Raw genomic sequence first — 21,529 nt, 5'->3', positions numbered from 1 at the left:
CCTTACCACAGGAGGTTCTTCCTTCTGATGCTCACATGTGCTTGTTCCTCCCAGATTTTCTGCAGCTTCTTCTCTCCTCATCACACTGAGCTACCAGAAAGGAAGTGCTTTTTATCCAGTCTCAACTGGTTCTTAATTGGCCCCAGGTGTTTTGACTAGTCTGACTCACTTGACTCTGGAAACTTCCTAATTGGCTCCAGGCACTTCAACTGGCCTGATTGATTCTAGCAGTTTCCTGCTGGTTCTGGGTTAGTTTACCTTGCAATTAGGGACTTATTTATTCTGGAACTAATATGTTTCCCTTCCACCAGTGTTCTGTAGCCTCCTGGCCTGATTGTCACAATGGGTAAAAGAGCTTGTTCAGTTTGAAGCTGTGATTAACCTGTAGGTGTTGGGACAGGCATTGTCAGATTTCTTGAGGTTTGTGCAAGAAGGGCTATGAGTGGGACATGCTGCACTGCAGAGCAACAGTAAAGGAGCCGAGGCAGACATATCATGAGGCAAGGGAGCTAACCATTGCTCTGGTGCTGTTTCTCTAAGAAGCTGAACACTATCTTAGGTGGTGACTCCACTGCCAAGAACCCTGAGGATACGTAAGAGAACACAAAGGCAGCAGAAAGAAAACCTAACAGAGAGGATGAAATTATTTATGAAGTGGTTTAGCTAGATGGAGGATGTGGAGGTCCCCTGGGGTTGCCCCAGTGGGATAGGCAGCCAGAAACTGTTCTCCGCTCCCTAGGTGAATAGCCAGTTGCAGCAGCTGCTTTCCAGGGAGCAGGAGATGAGACTCAGAGTGCAGAGGTGAGTGTAGAGTAATAAAATGTGGAAGTCAGGCTGTGTTTATATGAGGTGGAGATTACCGTGTATAGCTATTTAGTATGGCTATACAGGGTGTTGATAGACACTGAAATGTCAATGGAATCCTGCAGAGAAATGCTCTGGAAACTGTCTGAGGTACTTGTTAATTAATCATTTGCTGCAAGCTTCATGGCAGTGCAACTTTGTTCCTTTCCCCATTGTATATAGTGCCCGTCTATAAAAGGGGAAATAAGGACAACCCAGGAAACTACAAAAGTCATGGAGAAAATAATTAAGGTGTTCATCTGGAAGATAATACATTGAGCATGGATTTGTAAAGAACAAATAATGTTAAACTGATCTGAAAGCTTTCTTTGATAGGAGAACAAGCCTTGTGCATGAGGGAGAAAATTATAGGTGTCACATACCTAGACTTTAGTCAAGTATTTGAAATGGTCTAGCATCACCGTCTTGTCAATAAACTAGACAAATACAAGCTAGGTGGGTGCATAACTGGATAACCATTCTGAGAGAGTAGTTATTAATGTTTCACCATCATGATGGAAGGGCATATGTGGGGTTCTGTAGGGATCAGTTTTGAGACAGAGTCTGTTGAATATCTTCATCAACAATTTAGATAATGGCATAGAGAATACACTTATAATGTTTGCAGATGGTACCACACTGGGAGAGGTTGCAGGTGATTTGGAGGATAGGGTCATAATTAAAAATGATCTGGACAAACTGGAGAACTGGTCTCAGGTAAATAGGATGAAATTTAGTAAGGACAAATGCAAAGTACTCCACTTAGGGAGGAACCATCAGTTTCACACATACAGAATGGGAAACTACTGTCTAGGGAGGAGTAGTGCAGAAAAGGGGCACGGCATCACAGTGGTGCACAAGCTAACTATGAGTCAGCAGTGTGACACTGTTGCAAAAAAACCCAAACATTCTGAGATGCACTTACAGGATTGTTATGAGTAATTAAAAAAAAAGTAATTCTTCTGCTCTACTCTCCCTGACTAAGCCTCAATTGGAGTATTGTCAGGTTCTGAGCACCACATTTCAGGAAAGATGTGGAAAAATCGGATAGGGTCCAGAGAAGAGTAACAAAAAATATTTGAGGTCTAGAAAGCATGACTTATGAGGGAATTCAGTTTGTTTAGTTCATGAGGGGGGACATGATAACAGCTTTCAGATACCTAAAAGTGATGGATAGGAGGAGTGCTGGCCAGCTCCTGGTGACTAAGGGTTAAACTCAGGTAGCTAGCAAGGATGTTGGCAGGGCCCAGAAGAACCAATGGAGATAAGCTGCTGAAATTTGAATTGAATAAGATACCTTGCCTGCTTTCTTTGTGTGGAGCAGATAAGCCAGAAATCGAGACACAGAATGATTTAAACCCAGACAGGAATATCATGCCTCCAAGGAATTTGAGGCATAAAAGTGGATGGAACCAGGAAGAGATCATGAGTAAATAAAGGGAAACATATTTAATAGCGATTAGGGTATTTTTCTTTATTTTTGTGGTTTGGTTTAAACTGTTCTGTGTGAATCTCTGCCTACCCCCCTCCATTCACTATCTAAGAGTTGTTCACAGAAATTTTTCTGTTTTAATTTGTTTTACTTGGTTGCTCTGTAACACCTAGCAATCAAGTATGCTTTATAAAGTATATCTTTTGTTTTGTTAATAAAAATCACTTTTTAAGGTGATGATTTGATTCTTGTGTCCTGGAAAGTAACAGAGATGATCTGTGCATGTATTTGCCTGCCTGAGACTGGGCAAACTTAAAAAACAACAAATAGTCTAGCAGCACCTTAAAGACTAACAAAACATGTAGATGGGATTAAGAGCTTTTGTGGGTACAACCCACTTCTTCAGATGAGTGGAGTTATTCAAGGTTGGGAGGCCGGGGGAGGGCGAGAGAGAAGGAAAAATAAGGGAAAAGGGGGGAAAAGTCAGTATTCATGCTACATGAAGCTGATAGAGAAGGTGCAAATTGTTGCTAAGTACCTATTGTTTGTTTTTGAAAATCATTAGGATGTGGAAGGCAGTGTGCTAGCCAGGTAATGTCTTTATTCATACCTTTGTGATGGGTCCCACACTTGTAAATGAAATTAAGTTTCAAGGCTTCCCTGTGTGTTTGGCTTGTGGAATTGGCCTGAAACAACACGGTGACTTTGAGATCCACTACTGAGTGCCTGGGCAGGTTAAAATGTTCTCCAACAGGTTTCTGTATGTTGCCTTCTTGGATATCTGATTTGTGTCTATTAATTCTATTCTGTAGAGACTGTCCAGTTTGGCCAATATACATGGCAGAGGGGGATTGCTGGCATTTGATGGCACAGATCACGTTAGTGGATGTGCAGTTAAATGAGCCTCTGATGTGGTGGCTGATGTGGTTGGGTCCAGTGATGCAGGGCTGGATTCCTGGATAATTGTGTTGGAGGTGTGCTATGTGGCTAGTGGAAAGAATTTCTTTGAGGTTAGGGGGTTGTCTATAGGCGAGGATTAGCCTTTCCCCCAAGGCCTCTTAGAATGAGGGGTCATTTTCCAGGGTAGGTTGTAGATAATGTGTTGGAGGCTGTAGGTGATAAGTAGAATTTTGTTGTTTTTTCTTCTTGGCCTGTCTTGAAGTAGTTCATGTCTGGATACTCTTCTGGCTCTTTTGATCTGATTTTTCACTTCTCCAGGTGGGTATTTCAGTTTTAAGAATGCTTTATATAGATCCTGTAGGTGTTTGTCTCTGTTTGTGGGATTGGAGCTAATCCGGTTGTATTTTAGGGCTTGGCTGTAAACGATTGAGAAATGTGTCTTGGATGGAAGTTAGAGGCATGAAGGTAAGTTAGCAGTCGGTAGGTTTCTGGTATAATGTGGTGGAAATGTGACATATGGGTCATATAATTGTACTGTAGTGTTAAGGAAGTGGATCTTGCATGTGGACTGATCCAGGCTGAGGTTGATAGTGTGGTGGAAATTGCTGAAATCCCTGTGAAATTCTTCAAGAGTCTCTTTCCCATGGGTACATATGATGATGTCATCTATGTAACATAAGTTGAGTAAGGGTGCTAGAGGGCGAGAGCTGAGGAAACATTGTTTAAGGTCAGCCATAAAGACATTGCCATATTGTGGGGCCATGCAGGTGCCCGTAGCTGTGCAGTTGACTTGAAGACAAATTATCTCCAAATTGGAAATAGTTGTGGGTGGGGACAAAGTCGCAGAGCTCTGTAACCAGGTGTGCAGTGGCATAATCCAGGATGATTTTCCTGATAGCCTGTAATCAGCCTTGGAGTGGAATGTTGGTGTAAAGAACTTCTGTGTCCATGGTGGCCAAGATGGTGTTTTCAGGAAGATTACTGATATTCTGTAGTTTCTTCAGGAAGTCAGGCTTGTCTACCCCCCTGAAACTTGTGAGACTGGGCAGTTAGTTACGAGAGATGACAGCTCGTTTCTTTCTTTTCTTTTTTCAAGCTCTTTGGGGTAAAAGAGCTTGGGGTACACCTGGAGGAGGATTTCAAGTGTCCCCCTCCTGTTTTTTAGGGTAAATCGCTTGATGGTGGCAGCTTTTGTTTTGTTTTTTTCTCAGAGCCAGGGCATCTATGACTCTGGGAATTTTTAGAAGCACGGCCTAGAGGCTAAGGTATTGAAGGTCTTTGCGGGCCCCCATCTTCTGCACTCAGAGCGCCAGAGTGGGAAACTGCCCTGACAGGGTGTCACAGGGAAGAGGGAGAAAAAATATTATTCTTAACCTCTGGTGATAGAGACTAGAAGCAATGGGCTTTAATAGCAGCAAGGGAGGTTTAGGTTGGACATTACAAAAAACTTCTTAACTGTTAAGGTGTTTAAACACTGGAATACATTGCCAAGGGAGGTTGTGGAATCTCCATTATTGGAGATATTTAAGAGCAGGTTGGATAGAAATCTATCAAGGATGATCTAGATGGTGCTTAGTCTTGCTGCGAGGGCAGGGGACTAAACATCATGACCTCTCAAAGTCCCTTGTAGTTCTAGTATTCTGTGATTCTGTGGTTCCCCAATCCACAAAACTCATGTGTAGTTCATGGAACTAAGGGTTTGGCTACACTGAAGATCTTGCATTAGTGCAACTGCATGGCTCCAAGTTCTCTAGTGAAGTCACTCTAAGCCAATGGGAAAGAGGTCTCCCATCAACTTAATTAATAAACAGCAACAAATAGCAGAAGCTCTATCAGCAGGAGTAGCTCTCCCAACAACATAGCAATGTTCAAACCAGTGCTTAGGTCAGTGTAACTTATATCACTTGCAGGAGGGGCCTTATTCACATCCCTGAGTGACATAAGTTCTGCCAACTTAAATGTCAGGACCAAGGCACAATAAGAACAGCAGGGAGAGGAAGATTTCAGTGTGCCACACAATGTTTATTTCCTTCCACAAAAATAATGCATTCGCTTTCAAGTACCCAGCAGTATCATGGCCTCACCGTCTCCCAGCTGTGGCACACCATCAGGAGTGCTTTCTGGTTCCCAAAGCTGCCCTTTGGTGCAGCCTATATAGGTCAAGGGGAGCACTTCTCACAGAGAGAGTCACAGCTTTATTTTAAGACTCTGTATCCTGCATAGCCAAGCACTATTCATAACTCCTGCCTCAAAAGAGAAAAACGATTTAACGATTTAAGAATTTCAGTAAGGTGTAAGCTTGTTCAAATAGCAATTACCGGTAAGTATGATGTTGAACATGTGTTCGTTGAGTCAAGTTAAAAAAGGATACTGCCCCACTTTAAAAGAAATCTCAGCACTGTAAGAGTTTTCTTGAACCAGATGTTGGCCCCTCAGCCGCTGGCAGGGATTGTTCCAGCTTGGTGCTTCTGGCCCCGTGTGGGACTGGAAGCAGCAGTCATCCGTGGGGCCAGAAGCAGCAGCCCCATGTAGGAGCCCAGCAGGGCTGCTGTGGGTACTGGTTAACTGTTTTCTAGTTACCTGTTAACATCCCTAACTCTCACAAATATTATGGAGCACACAGCAGCTTCCCCCACAATGGGATTGTTAGGTTCTCTGAGGTCCAATCTAATTAGTAGACAGGGAACCTTCCTTTTAAAATTCCCAAAAGGACATTCTGACCCCATTCTGCACTTGCTCAGCCTGTAGTTGAACTGCTCCTTATTATGTTCCAGGCAGCCTGTGTATGGCTTCCCGAGCCATGTGAGCAAGGGGTAGGCTAAGGCACCAAGAATTCCCTTGGTGTTTCAACATTTCCAATGGTCATTTTCTAATCTGGGAAAAAAGCTTGCAGCTTGTCCAAGAGGCAAGAATTCCTAAACGTGTATATCATGCACCTTTCCTGACCATCCCATGTTGAAGTTGGTGAAACGGCTTTGTGGTCCACCAGCCCATACAACTCCATCAAGTTGCAGTTAATGTACTCCTTAGTTGTGTGGTCAGATGCCAAGATGGGGAAGTGCGTTCCATCTATCGCTTCTCCACAGTTGGTGAATCCCAGCGCAGGAAAGCCCTCCACTATGTTTCCTACGTTTTCCAGAGTCACTACCCTCCGTGGCAGAAGGGTATTGATTGCCTTGGATACTTGGATGATAACAGCCGCACACTGTAGATTTCCTTACTCCCAACTGACCGGTTGCTGTCCCATGTTGCAGGCTTCCACAGGGCAATTGTCACATGCTTTTCCACTGACAGAGTGGGCCTCATTCGGGTGTTCTTGCACTTCAGGGTGAGGGAAAGCAATTCAGATAATTCCATGAAGCAGCCTTACACATACAGAAGTTTTGCAGCCACTGCTGATAGTCCCATACCTGCATAACAATGCAGTCCCTTAAGACTATACTTGTCTGACAGCACCAGAACCGTGTGCAGAGAATCAAAGGTCAACAGCATATGCCAATTGCTAAACTCATTTGCTTCAGAGAAGAGTATGTTCATGGCCTCCTGAGATTCTTCCTCATTCCAATGGACCCTCGATATGTTCAGGACGTACTCCAGCATTAGGCGCACCAAGGTTAAAATCATTTTCATAATGCTTTGATGCTAAATGGTATCCACAGTGGGTTCCATGCTTACACTGCTATGGCATCTGCACAAATATGAAAAGGAAAAAAGGGGGTGCAAAAATACTGTTTGTTGTTGGTCTTAAGCAGGGGCAACAAGTGCCTTTATGGAATGCTGACGGCATGTACCCAGAAACGCCGACTACATAGCTTTGGACAGAGTGTGCACTGGGTACATAACCCAGAATGCAAAGGGGCTCAGGCACTGTTGGATAGTTATCCACAGTGCATGGCTCTCAAAGTTGATGGTAGCCACCCTACTGGGGATGCACTACTTTGAACTATGTTGACTTGTGCACAGTGGGGACATGCATCTTTGACTTTTCAAAATCAGATGCTATAAAGTTGACCTTAATAAATTCGACCTTTTCTCATAGTGTAGAAATGGTCTGAGAGTGTATCAGCAATGGCTGTTAAACCCTTTTCTGGCTTCCAATTCCAGATATTTATTCTGATAAAATTATTGGGGTCATACCTTTACATCTTTTTGCTACAGTTAAAATAACTGCACAAGATCATTAAATTTGTCCTGATGCTAGTGGTCAGTGGAGGTCTGAGGAATAGATTGCAGACATTCTGCACAAAGGTAAAAGATTGATGCAACAGGAATTAATAGTACTTTTAAGTAATTCAAGTAATTCTCAAATGTAGCAGAAGTTTGCTTCTTTCTGCCCTTGAGGATCTTCATTTAGTGGAGATTTGAAACACAGCTCAGTTTGTTCTCCAGGATGGACATTTTAGTTTGCAAAACTTCAGATGTCTTAATTGAGAACATGGAGATGCCATTCTTCTTCAAGGTCTGCTTTCTGAATTTCTTTATCTTGCAGCATTGTGTTATATTCAGGTTGCTTATTTTCTCACATATGCTGAGAGAGCCTGCTCAAGACGCAGCCTTCAACGAACTGGAGCATGAAGACCTTGATTTATGTAGGCCAACTTTCCATCTAAATTCACCTCAAGTGGTGTAGATGATTTGGATCCATCCTACTTATCCCGTGTGCCACTTTTTCATACCAAATAAAACAAACACTTTGTAAATGGGCAGCAGAGAGATGAAACGTAACTTTTCTCCTATTTCTTAACTTTTTCTTTCTCTCTCTCTTGCGTCACCAAGAAAACTCAAAGAGAAAAAAAAACCCCAAAAAGTAAAAACAAAACTGAGAAAGCTGAACAATACTTGAAAGTATATTTGACTATATGTACTTGTGAAAACTAGTCGTCATTCCACACATTTTATATTATATTTTTTTATTTTTACTCCAGGGAAATGTTCATTATTTACTCCTATATCAAGATGTGTTTTGGTAGTATACTAATGCTGAGAGGACATTTATTCTAAGCCAAGTATTTATCATACTTATTACAAACCATTATGGTATGTCTGTTTTAATGGGTAGCAGGTTTAAAACTAATAAAAGAAAGTTCTTCACACAGCGTGTAGTCAACCTGTGGAACTCCTTGCCAGAGGAGGCTGTGAAGGCTAGGACTATAATAGAGTTTAAAGAGAAGCTGGATAAATTCATGGAGGTTAGGTCCATAAAAGGCTATTAGCCAGGGGATAAAATGGTGTCCTTGGCCTCTGTTTGTCAGAGGCTGGAGAGGGATGGCAGGAGACAAATCGCTTGATCATTGTCTTCGGTCCACCTTCTCTGGGGCACCTGGTGCTGGCCACTGTCGGTAGACAGGATACTGGGCTAGATGGACCTTTCGTCTGACCCAGTACGGCCGTTCTTATGTTCTGTTAAATCTATCCTGGTGGTCTTTTGGTACTGAAGTATAATGCTGCCATTAGAAATCCTTACAGTGAATCCATATAGATCTGTCTTTGTTTTCATGGATTTTAGTCCTGATACAGATGAAGAGGAGTAAATAGCAGAGGAAATACCTGAAGTGTTTTGTTAATCCAAACAGGATTTTCACTTTTTATTTTATCTTGTTTTTATATGGTTTGAGTTTGACACACTCTTCTGATGCCCTGTACAGTGATACAAGGGTTCCTAACACAACATGAAACAAACCAGTCCTTGGTAGCATAGTGTGGCCCATATTTTATGAATATTTTACTAGGAACTAAGCTAAGTACACTTGGTGCTGCTCTGGATTCTGTGGGATTTTTCACAGCTACAGGTTGACCCTCCCAAATCCGGGACACACTGTTCTCTCAACATCTGTGATTTGGAAGGTCTATGAATGTTGCTGCACTAAAGAGAACTAGTGGCAAGAATCATGAGTCAGATAGAATCCTGCGGGTACTGTGGACCCCTGGCTGGGCCAGCAAGGGCTGGGCCTGTGATGGGTGGAGAGTACAAGCCCTGGCTGGGAACTCCCGACAGCTGCAGGGCTAATGGCAGTTGGGGGAAATTCCTGGCTCCAGCCGGGAACCCCGGTGAGAGTGGGGCTGGTGGCCACTGGAGAGTCCCAGGCCGCAGAGGCCAACCCCAAGCACCATGACATAGGACCACCATCAGAGTGGGAAGCCAAGGCTCCGGGGAACCCCACAGCCCAGAGACATGCCTTAATTTCATCTGGTCTGGCAAACTCCCTGCTTCAGAACTGCTCAGGTCCTGGGAGGTCCAACCTGTAGTACTGGTGTCTTGGCTATGCTATAGCGTGTAGAATAAATGATACTATAGACTTCAGTTTTCCTGACTAATTTTTATTTCAAAGACTTTTATGCGTGTTTATTGAGGAGGGCAATGCACATTTCAGGTGAACAGCAAAAAAGCAATATATGCCCTCAAAAATCCACTTGGCTGATAGAGGAACACATTTCTTATATATCTTTCTTTCAGTCTTTGCTGCCTTGTTCTGTCTTGGCGTTCCACACAAAACATAATTAATATGTCTGGTTATTGCATGTGTTCTGTCTTTGGACATGAATGTGGCTCAGTTACATGCTAAACTGAAGCTGCTTTCAGGGTGCCGTCCCTGTTATGGTTTAGAGGAACTGGAGAGTTTAAATGATTCATAGGAAAGTCAACATGAAAGTGTACTTTGATGTATTTTTCAGTTTCGTACTTGAGCAGATTTAACAATATATATATTATTTAATTTGTTTCTTTAGAAGATGTCAAGATGCCTCGTTTCCTAAATAACTAGCACATAGAAAATAAATATACCCCTTCAGAACCTACAAGTTTTTTGTCTGTCTTTTTGAACATTTAAGTAGTATTGGGCTTCTAATTCTTGAGTGATTTTTCTGAAAATGTGGTTATAGCGTTGTTATTTTCACTCAATATGTAGTGAGATAACATTTTGGTAGGTGTCAACATTAGCTGCTATAAAAATGTAGGCCTGTTCTTAGAATGGACTTAATAGACATTAGTAAAATTTCATCTTTGCAGATTTGAAATTGTTCTTTAACCAAGTTCAGACACTAAAATAACTTCTTGTTTCAACAATAACTTTTGGTACCCAGCATGCTAATTTTCAGTATCAAATGACGAAATTGTATGGCTCAATCCTTTTTACAGAAGTGGTTCTTAACAGTCCCATTGGTTCATTTCGTAGGACTGATGGATACTTGATTCTTTCTGTTGGCTGAGCTTTCTATTGCTTTGCTTTTCAGTTTGTACACATCATAACCTTTAGTTTGTTTGGATAAAGAAAAATTTAGGTTGACAGCTCTAGCATATTTTCCCCATACTACTTTTGTTTTAGTCTCACTCTGTACTGGTTGATATTTTATTCTTTGTTCTGGATTTTGGCTCTAGCTTCTGCATTTTAATTATATTTTCTACATATTTTTCTAATGCCAGCACATGATTGGTGCAGCACAGACCTGAAGGATAAATGACAACAGCAGATAATCAATCCACACAGATATGGTGGCAACATCTGAAGGGTGGAATTCCCTGCAAGGAGTTCTGTGAGGTTCTGTCAGATACTGCAGGGAAATAATTGAAGTTTTCATTAAAATACATTGCTCCTGGAGGAGAAGTTTTGGGAACCTGTAGTGTCTCAGGGTAAAATAGAAACTGAAGTCACTGCAATGGAATTCACTGCCTGAATCAGTGACTTTGACTTGGTTCTTATGTCTAGTCTTATGCACTGACTCAACACCTTACTATTTTTTCTGAGGCCCAAGGTGCCATAACATAAGTTTGTTGGGGTGATAATCACACATCTTAAAAGATGAAAAGACTCACCTGTAGGAAGTATAGTTGAATAGAATCAATAAACTGGTCAGGAATCATTGATAGTTACAATGCTATAATTAGAGTTGTACTATATGTATGTCTCTTATTTTCAAGATGATTTACATCTATGGCAAGTGATCTGCTAGCTTTTCCCTTGTGTCCTGGCTGACTTTCAATTTCGTAAAATTTAAGTGGATATTTAAAAAAGTCAGTGTAAAGCACAATGTTTCTAGCCTCATGATTTCCAAGTAAATCATTCTGAATATTGAATAAATAGAGTGGTATCTTCCTGAGCCTGCATTTCAAACAGCTATGTTATCTGGAGAGTTGTTATTTGCTATTGTTTACATGTTATTGCTTCATGTTGTTTGAGTTATTTAGTGAAGTCTTAGCATTCTTGCCATATTTATAATGGGTCCTGTATTAATTTCTGCTCCAGCATAGATCAGAAAAGTTCTCAAACTAATATTGTGAAATGCAAATTGTGACCTCCACTGTTAATGATGAATTTATTTCACTTGCAGGTGGTTTGTATTCGCTCAACATGGAATGCACTCTCACCAAAATTGAGCTGTGACACACGCCCACTCATATTAAAAACATTGAATGAATTGTTTGGCCTGGTTCCCTCATTAACAGTGAATACAAATGAATATGAGGTATGCATCTCAGATCTAAAATGTATTTCTCTCTTAGTATGAGCTTTAAATGTGTTTACTTATTTCAGGATGTTCCAAGTCACTCTATTCACTGATAATTAACTGCATCTTTGTATTTAAATAGCACTTTATGTTTGTGAAGGGCTTTACAAGCATTAGCTACTTAATCATGTGAGATAGGTAATTAAGAACCTGTTAACTGCAGGGCTGGACAGAGGCTTCCCTTCCCTCAGAATCCTGGCCAAATAGTGAAAGTTCTTCTCTTTATAGTTCAAATATATATTTTTTTGCAGTAACATTTTCCATTGTACCCACCACCCCACTGCCTTTTCCCCAAGCTGATAAGTAAATGAATGTGAGGGTGGCAGTCATTTCCCTTTCGCAACTGAGTGACACAAAACATGGCTTTTGTTTCCTGGTGGCTACAGCCTAGAGAATGAGTGAGGGGTTGGGTTTTTGTCCAGATGCGTGTGTGCCTCTCCGCTTATCGTGATTTTTGTGGCAGAGCATGAAGACAAACAGGATAGAGATCCACTGAGGATTGAAATGGGGCATAGTATCGACTGCACTTGAATACAAATGTGATAGGTGACCTAAAAATGCTTTTTTAAAGAAATACTCAGTTCAGTATGCTGATGATAAACAGGTGTGTATCTCTGTCCTACAACACTTGCTAGCTCAATCTACCCCAGAACAGTGCTTTGCTTCTGCCTCTCAGCTCTATCCCCATTACAGCCTCTGGAGAAACAGATCTCAGTAGCAGTAGGTAATTCTAGACTATAAGAGATGATCCTCATCTCCTTCATAATTGGTTCTGAGGTTACAGGGTGCTTTATTTTTAATGTATGCTATTACTTTCATTGTATTTTATCACAATTTTTCTTGTATTAACTTTAACATCCCACCAGAACAGGTTTGAGTTAACTCTGAGCTATTTAACAGGCTAAGTAATGAAAGGATAGGTATGAAAATCCACCTGGAGTGTCTTGTTGTTGTTACATTTTTTGCTAAACTATTTTTATTTGTGCGCACACTCCCTTTCTCTGTTCTTCAATACAGCCAGACTTTAAAGATGTATGTATGCCTCTTAAAATTAACTACATCAGTAATTATTTTTAGGACTGGAGTCTTGGGTTTGTATATTCATAGAATAATTTCTACCACTTAAGTAAAGATGGAGCTGATGTTGCCTACAGTATCTAGATATTTTTAGTACACCCATCTCCACAATATCTAAATTCCTCACTGTGAAAGACCGTTAATGCTGATGACTCTTTGCTTCAGTTTTGTCCATATTACTTAATGAAATAAAAATGTGAATAGCTGCCTATCTTTAATTAAATATTATTTTTTGTTAATTTTATAGACATTCAAAACTCAAATTGTCAGCTTGCTTTGGAGCCATACTCAGAACAAGGTGAGGTCCCAGGAAAATGTTGATTAAAGTGGGCAGTGGGCATATGTTCAGAATTCACCTAGTCCCTCTTGGAAGATATTGGCATTAGTGTCATTTATTCATTTTCTGCAGTATTTTCTTGTCTGTCAGTTCTGAGTTCTCTCTCTGAGCTTGGTGTTTTGTAAAAAGGTAGATTGACAGCCTTTGGAGACCATTTTTTCCCCTGCTGCTTCTCAGAGCCAGTATAATGCAATCCAAAGCCCAGTTGAAATTTTGCCACAGTGCCTGTATGTCTCAGCTTTGGCTTGGATGCGATCTCCCTTTTTAGGGTGCAAGGATTTCCGTTAATATTAGATCTCTATGCTGAGATCATCAACAAGGATGTCAGTTTTGATAGTTGATTTCTCCCAGTTCTGCTTTAGTGTATAAAGAAAATAACCGAGTATTCACTGGAGAATTCAACTATAACAAAAACATTCAAAAAAGGATTCAGCAATCTCTTAGGGGATAATCCCTTATATTAGTGGATAGCCAAATGAGTTTTGTCTCCACTATGCAGCACTAATGCCTTCTATGATGTGATTTTTTTCTAGGATCCCATCGTAGCAATTTCAGCATATAGATCTCTGTCAGAATTTAGTCGTGAAGAACACACCATCCTTCATCTTCCTGAACAGGTAGATGTTTTAAAAACTGAGGATGTGCCAATTCCTTAGAAATGAAAAGGAAAGAGCAAATCTACATGAAAGGAGGAGATGACTTTTGGTACCTGTCTTGTTGCATATTTTCATCAGTGATTTAGATAATGGCATAGAGAATATGCTTATAAAGTTTGCAGATAATATCAAGTTTGGGGCAGGGGAAGGCTGCAAGTGCTTTGAAGGATAGGATTACAATTAAAAATTACCTGGACAAGGTGGATAGGATGAAATTCAATAAGGGCAAATGGGAAGTACTCCACTTAGGAAGAAAAATCAGTTTCACACATGCAATATGGAAAATGACCCTCCAGGAACAAGAACTGCAGATAGTGATATAGGCACCATAGTAGTCCACAAGCTAAATATGAGTCAACAGTGTGTGACACTCTTGGGGGGCGGGGGGAGAAGACTATCAAATTGAGATGCATTAAAAGGGATATGGTAAGTAAGACATGAAAAGTGATTCTTCCACTCTACTCTATGCTGATTAGGCCTCAGCTGGAGTACTGTGTCCTGTTCTGGGTGTCACATTTCAGGAAAGATACGAAAAAACTGGAAAAGATCCAGAGAAGGACACCAAACGTGATTAAAAGTCTAGAAAACATGACCTTAGCTTTCAAATACCTAAGGAGGAGGGAGTAAAATTATTGTTCTTAACCTCTCATGACAGGGAAAGAAGCAATGAGCTTAAATTGCAGCAAGGGAGGTTTAAGTTGGACATTAGGAAAAACTTCCTAATGATACCTTGGGCTTACAAGGTTCACTGCTTTTGTAAGCCTTTTGTGATCTACATATACTGTTCAATCTGGTAGAAGAAAGATATTCAGTTGATCAGTTTGAAGGCTTAAATTGATTAAATTGTTCCTTACTGAAATAGGAAACTTCACCTTTGTTACACTGGATCTTGAAACTAAACATGGATTAAGAGGCAGTGTTTTTTTCTCTTTTTGCTTCATTTTATTGCTACCATTGTCATCTTTCAGGCAAGACCAGAAATTGTTCCATCAGAAGAGATGGAGGCAAATACAGAGAAGGAGACGGAGGTGGATCTTTCTGTTCCTGGTTCTTCCTATATCAAACTGTTGTCTCTCACTTTTCCTTCTGTTTTGCCAGGTAAAGCATTTTCAGAAGGGGAGGCAATTATATACATATTAAGATAGACTATTAAGAATTCTTAAATGTTATTCATTTGTTCTCTTTTCTGTAGCTATATAATTAGGCCTGCCAATGGGAGGGCGGGGGAAGGAGGGCACAAAGAAAGTAGTTGCTCTGGCACCTGGTGATTCAAAGTGACCCTGGGCTCCAGCCACTGCTGCAGTTGAAGTACCAGCAATGGCAGACACATCCCAGGGCCCGTTAAACTGCTGCCAGAGCACTGCATGCTCCAGGCAGCACTAAAGGAGGGGGAGGAGGGCAGCACTGAGGGCTAGCTGCCTTTGGCCCCACCTCATCTGCCCCTGCCTCTTCCAGGATCACAGACCCGGGCCCCTCCCTACTTTGTTTACGAGTCCGTGGAAGCTGTCTGCTCTGCTGAGTACTTGGTTTGCAAATACTATATTTCAAATACTAGTTTGCTAATCATGATATAGGTTTGACATAGAGAACTGAAGGAACACATTTTAAGGCAATTCTTATTTTTGAACATAAGTAAAGCACAGGGAACTACAAAGTTACAGGATATATAAACATACTACAGGTTGAACCTCTACAATCCGGGATACTCTGGTCTGGCAACATCCCTGGTCTAGCAGGACCACAGATATTGCTGGACCAGAGAGCCCTGGTTGGCTAGGTTAAGAAGCTGGACCAGAGAGCCCTGGGCTGGGCTGGTGGTAGAAAGCACATTCCTGGCCAGGGCTGATGGCAAAGAGCATAGCCACAGCCAAGGTTGGAAGCAGCAGGGCCAGCAGCCAGGGGCTCAGCCCTGCTGAAGCTGACACAGTGGAAAACAGCCTCAGTCGGGCCTGGCATGGTGTGAGGTGTGCAGCCTCAGCCAGGGTTGGAGGCAGCAGGGCCAGGAGTGGAGACCACAGCCCCTGCTAGGGCTGGAGTCAGTGGGGGCAGCAGTTGGGCACGCAGCCTGGGCTGGCACCTCGGGAGGTTCAGCCCCGGCCAGGGTTGGCAGCGGGTCCAACTGCTGTCCGGTGTTGGCTGGTAGAGGACACAGCCCGGATCAGGGCTGGCATGGTGCAGGGCTGAAGGCAGCGGCAGACAACAAGGAAGTGCAGCTCCAGCCAGGAGCAGAGCCTACAGCACCGTAGGGAGCCTTGACCTCTCCTTGTCCAGCAAACTCCATAGTTCAGGACCACTCAGCTGATCTGGAAGCGCTGCGGTCCGGCCCGGGTCCTCCGCCGCTTTGCTCCTCATCTCCCTGGTCTGCTGGGGGGGGGGGGGACGCAGCTAGTGCCTCCCCCCAGCAGACCAGGGAGACGTGGAGTAAAGCCCAGGGCCTGTGGTAGAGCAGGTGGGGCGCTGCCGGTTGATCCCACAGCACCGCTCCTTGGCGCTACTGGACCAACCCGGCAGCACCCCAGCTGCTCTGCCCCAGGCGTCCTGATTCAGCTGCTGCTGATCAGTTTCAGCAGTGGCTGAATCAGGACGCCTGGGGCAGAGCAGCTGGGGTGCTGCTGGGTTGGTCCAGTAGCGCCGAGGAGCGGCTGCACTACTGCTCTGCCCCGGGCTTCCTGGAATCAGCTGCTGATCAGTTTCAGCAGAAGCTGACTTGGGGACGCCTGGGGTTCTTAAGCTGAATCTGTATGTAAGTCAGAACTGGTGTCCAGATTCAGCCGCTGTTGAAACTGATCAGTTTCAGCAGTGGCTGAATCTGGACGCCAGTTCCGACTTACATACAGATTCAACTTAAGAACAAACCTACAGTCCCTATCTTGTACGTAACCCAGGAACTGCCTGTATGCAGTTTAGAAACTTGCATCTTTTTAAAAAGAGAAATAACTTCATCCCGTATAACACAATGTGATATATGTATATCTTAAAGAACAGCAGTTTAATCAGTTTTTTCTTTATTCCATGGTAGATGGATATACAGAAGATAAATATGTGTCTTGGTTCATAATACATTCAGTAGTGGTTGCCAGATTTGCACCAGACCTTAAAGTATGATTCATTATCATTACCCTCAGAATTAGCTGGTCTTTTATGAAGTTCAGCTAGGTTTCTCAGTTTGGTTTGTGCATGGCATTCTGGATCGTTAGGTTGCATTTATTGCCATTGTGATTAGAAATAGCAAACTCTTAGGCATCTTGAAAGCAACAAGTTTTGTTATAACTAGTTAAAAAAAAAAAGCTTGGAAGAAATCTATGGAAAGACATGGCAATAATGATTAGACAATGTAGCCCCGGGCAGACACACAGAAGCAGATATCTAGGGACCGTGGTGGTGGATGTATTATTAAAAGATTCATAGAACCAGGAAGGTAGGTAGGTGCAACTATGCACAGATCCAGTGTATTTTAGTGAAGAATTCCATCTTCTTTTGCCTGGGCTAACCAAAGCAACTCTCCAAAACAGCATAGGTGGATAGAGTTTCCCTGTCATTAACATTCAGGTAATTTGAAAAATGATATGTCTTCTGAATTCCATGGACAAAGATTTATAGTCCTGCTTCTGAATTCTCCAGTACAGTTAACTTCTTTTTGAGAAGTGTGTTGTGTGCATATGGCAGCCTCTAGCGATATATGAAAAATAACACATTTATTTCTACAATTGGGCTCTCTTTATGACATTTTGCAGTCTTTTTTCATGTTTATACTGTTATTGAAATAAATAAGAAATGAAAAAGAAGGCAGCGCTGCTAAAGTAATGATTAGTGACTGGAAATGACCCAAGTAAGGAAGTTCCAGGATAAGATGTCTTTACATTAACTTGTTCAAAGATGCTTTGGGTATTGCTAGGATCGCAGAAGAGTGGATACTTGTTATTTCAACCCATATGTGCTCCAAATCCTAGGAAAATGGCATTGCATCTGGTTTGGAAACTTTTATGCCCAAATTTCAAGAGTAATGTGCAACAGTTGTTATAAATCCTTTTAAAACTTGGTTATATGATGAAAGCACTAACAGTCTCTTAAATCTTTCAGCATTGCCAGGTGCTGATTTAATGTTGGGTTCATGTTGGGATGCAGTAAAACTGCACATACCAACTGTAAAGAGCTACTTGAAACTAAATTCAAACCCAAACAATAACATTCCATTATTACTTTACACTGTTGAACCCAGATAAAATATAAAAAGACCAAATTTGAGAGAGTGTCATCATATAAACAGTACCTACCACTGTGTTCACAGAAATTGTAGTACCAGTTGTTTGGGGGTTTTTTATGGTGAAAAAAAACCTATAGAAGGAAAAAACCTAATTTGTGAGGAATTTTTTTATTTACATTGATAAATGTAGATGTCAGCTTAGTTTCTGTTTGTCCCTTACTTCAATTTGTGACATTGGCATAACAAACAAAGAGCATGTTGATCAACAGCACCGAGAAGAGTTCAGGATATTTTTCTTCTGAGTAGAGCATCTGACAACACTTATTCAGAGGATCCTGAGCTGAAGTTTGAGTGGAGGCGAACATAGAGTCAGAAAGACTTGACATGATTTTTATGTCCCTAGCCTTGGAGCTTTCATCTGAATGTATAGTCTAGTTTAGTTAAGCATAACTGCCCCGAAGCAATGGTTTGGGGTTTGTTGGGATTGTTTGGCTTCTCTTCAGCCCCGACCTTTTTCTCCAGCATTTGAAGAGTTTGTGACGTCACTTGTGAAACAGGAGATGGCCAGCATGCCCCGTGGTGTGTATCATTCTGCACTGAGAGGAGGGGCCACACGCTCAGATCAAGGAAAAACTGTAGCAGGAGTCCCAAACTTCATGCTTCAAATGTATGAGAGGAACAAGCATCCAGGCCTGAAGCCTGGCCTTGCAGGTATACTTCTCCAATCATTGATCAGGTTGACTGACTAATGTTTTACAATGTCTTGGTGTTGTGTGGTAGTTTTTTCTCAATCTGGTGTTGCCCTGATTCAGAAAAGCTTGTCAGGACATACTGAAATTAAAACATTTCAGGACGGTATTTTAGCACACGATTAAAGTTGAGCATGTGCTTACATACTGTCCTTCATAGCAGTGTTTTCCGGATGAAGATCCCAGGGTGGATCAATTTAAGCAACAGTTGTATAGTGTGTAACACTAACCTTCCCTTAGGCCTTCTCCTTGCCTCTTTCTCAAAGTCTGAACGCATCCTCTAAATGATGAGTCTAAATAGCAGCATTGGAAGCATGAATCAAGTGACTCCAGAATCCTCTTCCCCACCAGTCAGTCTCACACGCTTGAAAATGTAACTTTAAAAATATTATATGAACTTCCTTAAAATTGGTATGGAGTTGTTGTGCATGAAACTTTTTCTCTATTTAGCAGTCTTTAATGTTGATGCATTTATATGTTCATTTTTTTAAAGCTGGCATGTTGTTATGTTACGACCTTCCAATCCACATGGGCAAAGATGGCAAACCTATAAGTCGTTTTCTGGCTAGTAGAGGGCGCAATTTCCCGCAGATGTTAATAGCTCTTATTCACGAGGTAAGCATTCTCGGCTTTTTCAGCTTTTCAGAAATTTTGTGCTGCTTTCTCCTCCCTACTCTGCACAGAGTCACATTCACTTAATTTAATTTAGAAATGCTAGCTAATTTGGAAATGCACCATAATTAACTAAATAATTAACACCATGAATTAACTAAATTTGAGTGAAGGACAATTGACGTGACTAGAACATGTTGTAAATTGAAACTGACATTGTTTTGCTGCTTCTCCTTGCAGTAGTGGAGCATAATCAGGTTACAGAAGTTTAGTATTTTAGTACGCCTGAACAACAATTATAGGATTCCAACATAGGGAGTGGCGTCTGCCTCCTCCTTAGAATAGTAATAACACAGCTTCTCTCAATTTTTCAGAGAATTGGAAACAATTATGCTGAGGTGGCTGATCTTATGCAGTGAAATTTGGTATAAGTAACATCCAGATTTGTGTGGTTTAGGAAAAGGTACAAGAAATGAATACCCAGTTAATAATAAAAGAAAATAATCAAGAGCTTGTTATCAAATCTTACAAGAAGTTCAGAATTATGATATTGTAGTTGATATGAAAACTGATCTTTGGAAACTGCAGACACTGGGAAAACAAATAAGTAGCTCAACAGGCACTTGGGAAATGAATGTTCCTATTTCATTTTTCATGTCAGTTTGAGCATTTGCTAGCACAAATAGATGTGTGTTAGTCTAAGATTTCATAAAAGAAAAGCATTAATATGATCAGTTTGCTTTACTAGCGAGGTTTATCGTGTGACTCTTAAGCATAAGATTCTATTCACAGGTCATAAATGAGAAGGTCAGAACTACACAAATCTATTCTGTTAAGTGTTAGACAAGCAGGAGAGCATACATCTCTCTATATATTAAAAAAAGTTTTTCCTGTGGGATGACAGGGTTATGTAATCACATCACTCTGCGTCCTGCCTGCCTCTTCCCAGCTCGAGCCCAACTTAATTGCTTCCCCTCACCACTTGGAATTGCTATTTTAAACTAAGCCCCTACTCCCCTTCCTCCATCTCCCACCCCACAGGTCTCTCAATGCCAAGAAACGTGGCACAGTAGCCAGCAGACCCCACATCGCAGCTGTGATAGCCTTGATGTGGGGGAGGAGACGTGGTGCTTGGGACAGCAGCCGGGGCACAGGCATGGGGGGGGGGATCCCAGCCAGGCATATGTGCCAGAAGTGGACTCTTGGGCACTCCTTGCCCCCAGGCTCTTAGGGAGCTAGAGAGCGGTGCTCAACCACCCGGAGTCCGGCTGCCCCCAGGTTCCTTTTCTTAATCTTTATTTGAAATCACATGGTAATTATTACAGTATTTTTAAATTAAGGATGTCAAAGAAGAGATCGTAATGTTGTAGTTTATAATTTTTGAGTCAGGATAATTAATGTTAATGGTATTAGAAAATCCCCAGCAGCAGCTATCTGCTCACCAGCCTGTTGCCTTGGTCCCAGTGGCAGCCTTGGCCCCCGGAGGCAGCGGCAGCGACCTGCCAAACCTACCACAGGGACTTGGATCCTGGAGGCAGTGGCAGCGGCAGCCACCCACCAAGCCTGCTGTGTGACCTCCGCCTTTGGTGGCATCAGCAGCCACCCGCGACAGTCGCCCGCTAAGCCCACAATGCAGCCTTGGCATCCGGCAGCGGCAACAGCAGCCACCTGCCAAAGCAGCTCCGGCTACCGGAGCAGCTGCCCAATCAGCCAACCCCCCTCCCCCTCATGCAGCCCATTCATGCCCCCACTAGCCACATGGACCAGGCTCTGGGAGCACCTACGCCACTCACCTTCCAGGTTCAGGAGGAAGGTGAGTGCTGCTGAACAGCTCTAGGAAGGAAGTGGGCAGTCTTAGAATTTTGTGTGTGTGGCCGTGCACACCTTAGAGGGAACAGTGGTCAGGAAGTGTCTGAAATGAGAACTGACATCAGAACCATGCTACACTATGCTCTGTAAGGAGAGCTCAGGCCTCACCTAGTATTTCTTTCAAAGGTTGTGTTAGTTTCACTTGAACCAGGACATATTTTTGCCAGGAAACAGAGAACGCACTCTCTGGACACCTGCAGGGCATTGGTCTTTTCTGTCAATAGAACAAAGCCATTCCGTAAATAGTGCAACTTTTCATGGCAATTGCAGGCAGAATGAAGGGCCATCCAGTGTATCTCATCATCAGTTGTGTTCTGTATTTGGGAGCGCTACAGGCTAGCAGGAGTT

At 42.2% G+C, this 21,529-nt stretch overlaps 1 protein-coding gene across 1 annotated transcript in view; it reads left to right on the top strand.

Moving 5' to 3' along the window:
- The window catches only part of FOCAD (focadhesin), a 227,524-nt gene that overhangs the window by 115,798 nt on the left and 90,197 nt on the right, over positions 1-21,529 (top strand). The window contains exons 17-22 of the mRNA XM_075931485.1: positions 11,501-11,635; positions 13,002-13,052; positions 13,625-13,708; positions 14,716-14,845; positions 18,474-18,662; positions 19,194-19,315. Coding sequence (XP_075787600.1) covers positions 11,501-11,635; positions 13,002-13,052; positions 13,625-13,708; positions 14,716-14,845; positions 18,474-18,662; positions 19,194-19,315 — 711 coding nt within the window. The remainder of the gene's footprint in view (positions 1-11,500; positions 11,636-13,001; positions 13,053-13,624; positions 13,709-14,715; positions 14,846-18,473; positions 18,663-19,193; positions 19,316-21,529) is intronic.

This window comes from Pelodiscus sinensis, chromosome 6 (assembly GCF_049634645.1).
Source record: "Pelodiscus sinensis isolate JC-2024 chromosome 6, ASM4963464v1, whole genome shotgun sequence".
Taxonomy (NCBI): Eukaryota; Metazoa; Chordata; order Testudines; family Trionychidae; genus Pelodiscus; species Pelodiscus sinensis.
Note: the sequence above shows the minus strand (reverse complement) of the source record. Positions and strands in the feature narration are given on the sequence as shown.